Source organism: Austrofundulus limnaeus, unplaced genomic scaffold, assembly GCF_001266775.1.
Source record: "Austrofundulus limnaeus strain Quisiro unplaced genomic scaffold, Austrofundulus_limnaeus-1.0 Scaffold1035, whole genome shotgun sequence".
Taxonomy (NCBI): domain Eukaryota; kingdom Metazoa; phylum Chordata; class Actinopteri; order Cyprinodontiformes; family Rivulidae; genus Austrofundulus; species Austrofundulus limnaeus.
This window is the reverse complement of record NW_013953437.1, coordinates 65050-75885: the sequence shown is the minus strand read 5'-3', so window position 1 is coordinate 75885 and position 10836 is coordinate 65050. Positions and strand designations below refer to the sequence as shown.

The 10836-nt window shown below is 41.3% G+C and overlaps 1 protein-coding gene across 6 annotated transcripts in view; it reads right to left on the bottom strand.

The window, feature by feature from the left end:
- The window catches only part of pak5 (p21 protein (Cdc42/Rac)-activated kinase 5), a 58820-nt gene that overhangs the window by 12761 nt on the left and 35223 nt on the right, over window positions 1-10836 (bottom strand). For all 6 annotated transcript variants that reach the window (XM_014030288.1, XM_014030286.1, XM_014030285.1 and 3 more), the window contains one exon: window positions 3131-3970. In XM_014030288.1, the coding sequence (XP_013885742.1) occupies window positions 3131-3970 (840 nt within the window). The remainder of the gene's footprint in view (window positions 1-3130; window positions 3971-10836) is intronic.

Here is a 10836-nt window from a genome sequence, read left to right as displayed (position 1 = left end):
GTGTGTGTGTGTGTGTGTGTGTGTGTGTGTGTGTGTGTGTGTGTGTGTGTGTGTGTGTGTGTTTTCACAATGGCAATAACCCTCTTTTGAAAAATGGTGTTAGCAAAGACAGGTATGAAAGTTTTAAGGACAAAAGGTATGGACTAGCCGTTAGCTTGTCTTTCTTGTCAAAATTAAACTTTATTTCTCCAAACTAAGGTCATCCAGAGAGCCATCTACAACAGGTAAGATACTAATCATTTATAACCTTTCCCCAGAACACCACCTTAAAAGATTTGTACTATTCTTTAAAGTACATCTTTACTTCACTCCATGCTTTTCATAGCGTCTTGTTTAACCTCATTACTGCATTGCAGAAAAATGCTCCAGTTTCCAGCTCTACATGTTAGAGGTTTTAGAATTTTCTGAGCACGGTTATTTGTTTTTTGCTTTTGAAACGATTTTTTTGTCACAAGAACTGGAAAAACCAACTCTAGAAACAACAAAAGTCACAGTTCTGCCTCCAAACTTTAGAGGCCAGAGAGAAACATGGAGGAGTTTGGCTGTAATCAAGCATTCAGAACCTGTTCTTTTTTTATAATTCTGCTAATGATCAGAGTGTTGCAGTAAAAATGATTGTAGCTACAGAGGAACGATTAATGGTTTGTTATTTTAATTATTGTCTAAAATGTCCAACCTGTAACTAAGAAGTCATTGCATCTGCCCTTGATTTTTCACATGGCCTCCATGCACCACTTGCAGAAACAAATGCACCTCTTCAAGCCCACTTTCAGCATGAAAAAACAATGACCTTCTCCTGCATCACATTTCTGCCGCTTGTGCGTTCTCTGAATCTCTTTACGGAGGCAAGCAGGTTAAATGCTTTTTTTTCATGTTGCAGCACTTTGGGAACTTTGGGACCTACATCAGCAAACCCAGTTTTCCTCTCAGCTACTGGACTTGTGTGTGAGAGGAAGGGAAGGTGGTGAGGTGTGAAAACAACATTTACCTAATGATGGATTTAAAAGAGGCCCTGATGGCTGTGAGGAATAATGTAAAGACGTGCATGATTTAAACACCTTACACCTGCTGCTGGAGATAATTTACCCCCTGCCACAGTCACTATATTGAACTCTACTGCAGAAAATAAAAGTTCCTTCTGGTAACAATAATGATCTTGGGCTAAAAAGCCCACAATAAGTAACTCACAGTGAGAACATATGGCTACATTACACAGCATCTAACGCATGAATGCTTTGATGGTGTTTAGGGCCGAGTCTTGGGGGGTAAAAGGAATCTCCTGAGTGTTTTTCTCACTGCTGCACTGGAGCACGACAAAGACTGCACCATTTTCCAACCCACATTGATGCAGCTGTTTTATACAAAGCAATGGGTATTAAAAAAAAACGACACGCAACACTGTATTCAACAACTCAAATCCTTTAAAAAAGATGTACTGTATATAATTTTATCTTAAGCACCTGAACCTGAAATTTGGTAACTTTTTTCATCATTATCTAATTCTGATTGCAAGATAGTGCACTTGCTCATGAAACATTTCTGTGTTTTTAATTTATATCAGGGACTGGCAACTGACTTTCATCTGGCCCAGCAATGAAGAAAAAAATGATTACAATTTTTTATTTTACTTAAAAAACACTCAAAGCAGCTCATGGAATCTAAGTGCTGCTTTGAGAAATCGCTTCTTTATTTGCATGTAGAATAATATCTGTAGCAATGGATTTGTGCAAAAAGGAACAAAATTAATCCAGCTGTTAAATCCTGTTAAGCCTGTTTTTGTTTTACCATTTCTTTGCCCTGATATGCTCTTGTACACTTATCATCTTCACATTTTATTCCCCTTTTTTCTGACATGCCCCACTTCTCACTCGTTACATTAATTTCTACAACTCTTCCCAATCGCTCAGCATCAGCATCATTGATCTGTTTGTAGAGACAGTAACTGCTGCAGAGGAGTCATTCTTTATGTGCCTGTGCCTGTTTCTTTCAGGGTGGAGTAGATTAAAACTGACGCCATCTATCAGGTAGGATGTCTAGAAAAAAAACAATATATTGTTCCGGATCGGGCTAAGCTACTGAAAGTGAAATAGACTAAAATTGAAAAATAGGTGAAGTTCTAAAATAGAGCAGGTTGGTGGGATGTGGTAAACTGAGCTTTTATTTAAGTTGCTCTTAAATGCTGCTTCATATGAACAGTCAAGCATGGAGGATGAAATATAGAGAAAAAAGGCACAAGTTTTTGTCCAGGCTAGGCTAACAACTAGCCAAAAGAGAGCCTGTTTTATATTGGTTGTCACCATTTGTTTAGTTTGTTGCTGTTTTCTCTACCGATATCATGTGAGAGTAACCAGCTGGAGAACGGAGTACAACTTTCAAAGTTTCTCACAAGAGCAACAAAGGTGCACAGTCCTGTTGCTCAAATTTCAAACACTCCAACCTGTCTCAAATTGCTAAAGTTGTATTTCGATGTCTGCCCAGGAGCCCTCCTCTGACAGAAAACATCTGAAGTGAATACCCTGGTCTGAAAAAAACACACTGATGTAAAATAATAATAATGTTTATTGAAAAACTGGTCTGCCTGTTCTTTGCGGGGCAGCTGCCCAGGTGGGTACAAAATCAGACAAGAACACCAGTTTTGTAAGCGAACACTAAGCTAACACTAAGAATTCAGTGAGACTACAATGGAAAACCTTCTTGTCTTCTTGAATGGGTGTTCTTAAATGTAAATTCATTGTGCTCRGTTCAATGACAATAAAGGCATCGTCAATCAATCAAAATTAACCTATTTTCTCACAATTTTACTGCAATTTTGAGTTACTAATTATTCACCAAAAGTCACAGCTCAGTAAAACACCGCATTGCTGAGCATTATACGTATTAAATCATTGTTGCTGGAGGTACACAAACTGTTGGACAGACTGTGCTGTTATATCCACAACCACCAGTCAAGGCTGGTGAGAAAATTCCAACTTTCCAAGTCTGAGCTGAGGATCATTCTAGTGTATTTTTCCAACTCGAAACATGTATATTTCAATTTACAGCTTCACGTGGACCACATCATTATTTTATAGATACATATCATTAGGAGTTAAGACAATAATGAAAGGTTTTGGCATTTTCTTAAGCTTACCTTGGCTATGGTCTGTGAGTTGGCGAGACTCTCTGAGAGGCGAGGGTAGGTGTAGGAGCTGTATGGGTGGGCCTGTGGAGGGTTCTTGAAAGCCCCACTGGCTGCATAGGGAATGTTTTGCTCCTGCAGCCCAGATCCTGACCTAGACCTCTGCCTGATCGCTGGGGTAGGACTGGTCTGAGTCACATAAGAGCTCTTGGGTCTCTTGTCGTAGTCATCCCGCAGGCCGCCGTAACTCCACTCGCTGTCCGGGTAATTAATCTGCTCGCTGTGAAGAGAGGCACGAGATGGCGTGCCAACCGAAGTGTCCCGGTAGTCCTGGCTGGATGAGCCTCCCACTGATGCGCGGTAGTAGCCACTAGAGCCCACGCCACTCCCCACTGTGGAGGCCACCTCGTCAGCCGAGCGTCCTTTGCTCTCCAAGTAGGCGTGGTAGTCCGGTGGAAGCTTCCCATAGTCTGATTTTTGAGGCATGGCATCTGGGTAAAAGTGGCTTCGTATMGGATGTGAGTGGCCGTTCTGCTTGGTGAACCGGTAATGCCTCCCAACAGCCCAGTCTCCGTCTATGGAGACACTGGGCTTGCCGGGGTCCAGCGAAAAGTCCCTGCTGGCGGTGTCCAGGTCACACGAGTAGCGGGAGTAGTAGTGGTTGAAACCATTCTCCTCRGGAGCGGCGAGATGCCCACTACCCAAGGGTTTGGAACTGGTTCCAGCCTGTTGGAGGCCAGGTGGGCTCTCTTTACGCAGGGAGTTGGAGCGCGTAACTGAAATGTTGTCAAACTCCTCCAGCAGACCATTGATGGACGCATCTTTGGGTGGTCGGTTTCCTCGAACAATAGTCTAAAACAACAAAAAAATGCAAAGACATTTAGACTTTACACATAGGTCACCTCATTCTCAAGCGTTTAAAGGTATCCTGATTAGCTGTAACATTAGACTTTATTTAATAAACATATATTTTAACTGTAAAATAAAGACTGTAAAAATACTGTAGGCTGTTTAGTTTTGTGAATTTTTAAAAAATATATTTTAACACGAATGGAGCCAATTTATTTACACACAAAGAATTCTGGGTACATGATGACGTGGATAGGTCCTCAGTGTGAGCGAGCTATATCCACCCTGAAGGATAATCTTGGACAATATCTGACGATTGACTCTTAAATGAAACCAGAGAGAGATGACAAAGACGAGAAGGTAGAAACTGAAAATATGGATGGAGGACAACAGAGCTGCTTCATGGAAGAAGAACCTCAGCTTAGCCTGTTAGCCTCTGCGCTAGCTCGGACATTATATTGCCTTATATGTATTAGTTCGGTGCTAGCGCGACAAACAAGCTAAACTGAGGTCCTCCATCCATATTTTCAGTTACAGGCTGAGTCATTTTTGCGTTCCCCTCTCTGTCATGTGGATGGAGGACCTCAGTGACGAGAGGAGAATGTGTAGCGCTGAGCTAATACATGTATATGGTGATAGCATTGGGGCTAATGCTAAAGCTAACAGGCTAAGCTGAGGTTTTTATTACATGAAGCAGCTCTGTTGTCCTCATCTATATTTTCAGTTACAGGCTGAGTCATTTCTACCTTCTCCTCTCTGTCAACGCTCTCTGGTTTCATTTAAAAGAGTCAATCATCAGATATTGTCCAAGATTAACCTTCAGGGTGGATATAGCTCGCTAGCAGCCTCGCACCGAGGACCTATCCACGTCATTATTTACCAAAATGCTGTGTGTGTGTGTGTAAATAAAATGGCCCCGTCCGTGTYATATATTTTTAAACTTTTAGATTAAAAATTATAAAAACTAAACATCCTACAGTATTTTTACAGTCTTTATTTTACAGTTAAAATATATGTTTATCAAATAAAGTCTAATGTTACAGCTAATCAGGGATCCCTTTAAGAAAAACAAACAAATTTAGTTAAATAATTCCTGACTGAAAATTGATTGAGATTTGTTTAAGTCCCAACTCAATCAGCATTAGTTACCTGCAAACATTTCCAGGCAGGAATTTTGTTTTAAGCTGGGGGCTTTGCAACAAGTATGAAATTAATCATCACTTGAGGAAAGGAATGCAGGCATTTATCATACAACAGAACAGCAGGCATCAGTTTACACAACTACAAAAGCATGCTGGGAAGTGCACGAAGATAAAGGGTGAAATACCTCATAATGCTAAGAGAAAACTAGTTGGTCCCTGAATCATTTCCCTTGCAACAAATAAGCCTAATTTTCKGTGGGCTGATTAGGCTACATTAATAGTCGCAGGGTTTGGTTTCATTCGTGAGTCGAATGATCGCAGCAATGTGCACTTACAAAGAAAGGGGCGAGAGAGAGAAAACGAACAGTCACGCTCACATCTGCTTCAAAGAAAGGCAGCTCACACACGAGCAGCCCCGCTGATCCCCTCCTACCTTGTTAAGCTCTTTACAAAACTGTGTCGTGAGTCATGTGGAGACTGGTGCTACAGTATTACACCTCTGACTGTGTGCACGTACACTGTTTGTGCAGCGTGGACTCCAAATTTAGAGCGTAATGGTAAGAGCCGGTCATGTATAGCTTTTATCTGCTGTCGCTGTGCTGCTTGAAGACTAATGAGGACACTGCTTTTGAACAGAGAAAATACCTGAAGGTAAAACTGACAAGAGGCTGAGCTGTGGGAATCCTTTGGATTTCACACTCTTAGATAATCTGTGTGAGAGCTTTTAAAACTGATCAAATAAATCTGAATCTGTGTTTTTTCCCTGCATTACTGCATGTACAACGTGATCCTCATGTTTCAGGTTCTCTTGGCTTTTACCCAGATTAACATCGCTCATATACTTTATGAGTATGCATTTACTAGGTATTTTGTGCATTTGAGGATGTATAAATCCAGGTTTTATCTCAACATATACCCAGCTTTCAAGAATTTTACTGTTGTGGCAAAAAAAAGTATATTTTTCTAAGAAGAGATTAAGTGAGACTGAAAAACCCAAGTTAAATATTTTGCATACTGAGATGAGATGTTCCCACCATCAGAGTTTGACAAGAAGGCCTAAAGAAAGTATGAGGGGGACACCTCACCAGGGGTCAGATTTATAAAATATTGCGTGGAAGCCATATTAAAAGTGAACGTACGGCCAAAAGGCAGAAATGGCGTATGCAAAAAAATAAAATATAAAAAAARCTGATTTATAAAACGGTGCGTACGCATGTTTCTGCGCATCTTTCCTTTTTAGATGACAGCCGCACGTCAGAGTTTGTGCACGAGGTCCCGCCTCAGGTTCTACCCTRTACATGCCCACATTCAACCATAAATAGTCAATGCAAAGTACCTCATGAATGTTAAGATGTATTTAAATCAGTCAGATGATCAATGCCAACAAAAGCGATTGGCTCAGACGCGCTCCGTCGTGCGTCTGGAGGATGACAGGTGCTGACAGCTGCTCACGTGAACAGAATTGACACAGATTTTCCCTAATTTTGCAGGTTTACAGACGCTTAATCGAATGATTTTTATCAAAAGCTCAGCTTCAAATTAATTTTCTCTCAGAGCCTGCAGGACGTTAAAAACAATAAAAATAAAAGTAAATGTCAGATAAAATAAGAAATAAGTCCACCACTCTTCTCCCCATCCTCTCCCCCTCCTGCCTGCTCTGTTATGTGCGGCAGACACCCCCACGCACACACACACATGCACGCACCCCCCTTTCCTGCGTGACAAACACAGACTTAAAACGTGAAGTTTTATAACATCCACACTGGCGAGGTGGGTGCATCCAAAGCGTGACTTTTGCTGTTGTACTGTTGAAATGTCTCTTGTTGGGGAGGGGTCTGTGGGTCAGAGTCYTCTGAGGAGGAAGGAGATGAATGGAGTTGCATGCGGGAACTTTTATTTAAGATTTAAGTTTTTTATTTCAAAAGTCCTCATGGCTCAGCAGCAGAAGCATAAATATTACTGTTAAGAAAGCTAAATAAATCAATAATCTAAGTTTGAATATGAGGAGAAATTAAATATCTGACAGTGATCATGTCACAGTGTGGCTATGATTCCTCACTTCACCATCTGTGTCGCAGTTTCCTGTCTCCAAAATGAGCGTACACATGGGTCAGAGCTGGCTGAGGCACCGCACATTTTCACGTCAAGTTTGGATTTTATAAATCACAACCTTGGCGTGAAAAGTGGCGTACGTAAGTTTCTGGGCTCATATTGTGCGTACGCCAGTTTTATAAATCCGATCCCAGATCTTAGCTCCCATGTCCACAACACAAGACATGTCTTACTTTCATTAAAAAAAATTAAAATAAGCTCCAGAGTTATTGCAAGTCTACAACGAACAGGAAGCAGCACTCAGATGTGGGTCAATCCAACAAGCCAATTCGATTTAGCTGAAATTAAAAGAAACCACATTAGCTTTCTGCTTCACAGTAACCAGCAAATTCAGGAAGATGGAAATATTACTGCACGCCTATTTGAAAAACGCAGCCAAATTTTTCTCTTACACTATAGCTGATCAATTTAAAGTTATGAACAGTAAGACCCACCACGATCTTTGGCCTTCTGCACAGCTTTCAGTCATTATGACTGTCAGTCATTTCCATCACAGCAGGTGTTCTGTTGAACACGGCTCTCAGACCAACTGCTAAATCAGCAGTTTTGGCCTTTTTGACAGACTGTCACATGACTGTCATTCACTGGTTTGTCACATGTGCTGAGGCAGAGGCTCAGAAACCCTGAGGTAATCATCTGGCATCGCTGTCACTGAAAACACTCAGACAGAATTATTACTAAAGACTCACAGTTAGCTGAACAATGCTGGACCTGAGATGAGAAATAGTTCTCACACAACATATTCAAAACATCTTAATATTTGTAATTAGGAAAAAAAAAGTCAACAGATGGCATTTGATTTATGCTCAACACATATTTTATTGTAAAACAGAGAACCTGCATCTATGGTTCTTTTTATGTTGTTTTCACACATTTTCTTCTTTGATTTCACTTTAACACTCCAGTTGTTCTCCTCTGTTTGAAAGTTAAAGGCGACTTGGAGCCGTGAACTGAAACCCAAGGTGAAAAAGCCAATAAAAGCAGTCAGTAAAATCCAGCTGAAAGGCTGCGGCTGCAGGACAGATGATCTTTTAAACAGGTCACTGAACAGAAATCTGTAGTGCCGAGAACAAAATGCTAAAACACATAAACAGAAGGTTCGGACTCATATTAGTAAAGAAAAATAAATGCTTTTCACGATGATCCACTTCAAAAGTAAAATAAAATAAAAGTAATAAAAGGGCTTCTCATTCTTGAGAATCAATTAAAGAGTGTGACTGGGAGCAGAGCAATAAATTTGTTAATGGTGTTCTGCGCTTCCAGCCCAAACGTGGACCCTCACATCGAGCTGTGCGATTCAGAACTAATTCAATTGGCAAACAAGAGCAGGGAGTACCAGATATCCCGCAAAACATAATTATCTCCATTTGCTTCATAATTAAAAGGACCGTGTCAAAAAGCGTGACATGTTCGGTGGCTGGAGAGAGCCAGGACGAACGAGACGGRGATTGAAACCGAGGGGTGCAAAAAAAGGCGAGAGAGAGACAAGGTTAATTGTGTGCCAAATCACTGTCAAACGGCCGGCAACAAGCCTGGAAATCTTCCCATTAATTTGAATTAGGGGGCTGATATTGGCTTCCGTACCCCTACTATACCTCCCCCCTTTCCTCACTCGTTTTTTTACAGCTCGCTGAGCCTTGTGCACGGGTCGGGTTCGGCGGCGGCGGTGACAGCGGCCATATTTCACCAGCCCGTGCCGCTGGCCTGTCCTTCAGTGATAAGCTTTAATAGATCTACTCTCTCAAGTCAGGGATAGGGAAGGGAAGGGAAGGGAAGGGAAGGGAAGGGAAGGGAAGGGAAGGGAAGGGAAGGGAAGGGAAGGGAAGGGAAGGGAAGGGAAGGGAAGGGAAGGGAAGGGAAGGGAAGGGAAGGGAAGGGAAGGGAAGGGAAGGGAAGGGAAGGGAAGGGAAGGGAAGGGAAGGGAAGGAAGGGAAGACTAAATGAGAGGAACCTAAAGAAAAAAAATGTAATACAATGGAACCAAAACACAAAACAAAAGAAAAAGAGACATACTGTATACAGTGCGGAACAGAGAAACAGAAAGAACAAACTCACATGAAGCTGTAATAAGAGGATGGAAGTGAGGTGGGTAGTGACGTAAAAACAGGAGCCATGAAAAATGAGGCTCATTGAGAGATAAGGGAGGGATTAACCTTGCTGGTAATGAAGGGAGGGTGTGATGAGAGGATGGAAGGGAGAGATAATTAATGAGCTTGCCCTTCCCGTGACTCCCTACTCGACTCCTGGTTTGAGGGAGGGGTGACGTGCATCACTGATCGGCAGGGTCCCGGGACAACTGAGGAGGTGGAGAAGGAGGTGGAGGGAAGCAGCTCTGCAACTCTGCTGCTTGGCTCCTCTGCACTGCAGCCTTTTTTTTTTGTCTTTTTTTTTTTGTGGCTGATTCTAAAAAAATACAACACTTTTAAATCAAACAGGTATATTTTGTTGTTCTGGTTTACCCAAACTGCTTCAGTAAAATAACTCAAACACAAACATAAATAAGTGCTGAGTCATGAAACCATTAGAAGGTAACGTTTAACTTTTTATTGCTKGGTGGAAGCCTGCTTTAAACTACATTTTCCTCAGCCCCAGAGCTTTAAATAGTCACAAACAAAGAAAAACACATAACGTCTCCTAATTTATTAAATGTGGTTACAAAACCTCATTTGTCTCCGAATCACACCAGAAGCTGGAGAACCTTTTAACTCCTTGTGAGATTATTTTTGTGCACCTCCTCTATAAAGCAAAACGAGCACTCCTATAGTTCTTTAAAACAGCAGCGAGAAGTGCTAAAGCTAAAAATTGGGGGAAATGTCTCATGTTGTGTTAGACTGCAAATACTGTAAATAACACTTTGGATGCACTGCTTGCAATGAATAATACAGTGACATGTAGAATAAATGAGAGAGAGTCTATATTAAAAATACAGGCCCCATATTTAAAGGGATCCCTGATTAACATTAGACTTTATTGAATAAACATATATTTTAACTGTAAAATAAAGACTGTAAAAATACTGTAGGATGTTCAGTTTTTATCATTTTTAAACGAAAAGCTTAAAAATATATTACACGGGCAGGGCCATTTTATTTACACGCAAAGCATTCTGGGTAAATGATGATGTCAACTAGGTCATCGGTGTGAGGCTGCTAGCAGCTTTATCCACCCTGAAAGTTAATCTTGGACAATATCTGATGATCGACTCTTTTAAATGAAACCAGAGAGCGTTGACTGAGAGGAGAAGGTAGAAATGACTCAGCATGTAACTGAAAATATGGATGGAGGACAACAGAGCTGCTTCATGGAAGAAGAACCTCAGCTTACCCTGTTAGCTTCAGCGTTAGCCCAGACGCTATCACCATTTATATATACAGTATATATTATCTCAGCACTACACATTCTCCTCTCGTCATTGAGGTCCTCCATCCACATGACAGAGAGGGGAACACAAAAATGACTCAGCCTGAAACTGAAAATATGGATGGAGGACCTCAGTTTAGCTTGTTTGTCGCGCTAGCGCTGAGCTAATCTACATAAAAGGCAATATAGTGTTGGCGCTAGTGTGAAGGCTAACAGGCTAATCTGAGGTTCTTCTTCCATGAAGCAGCTCTGTTG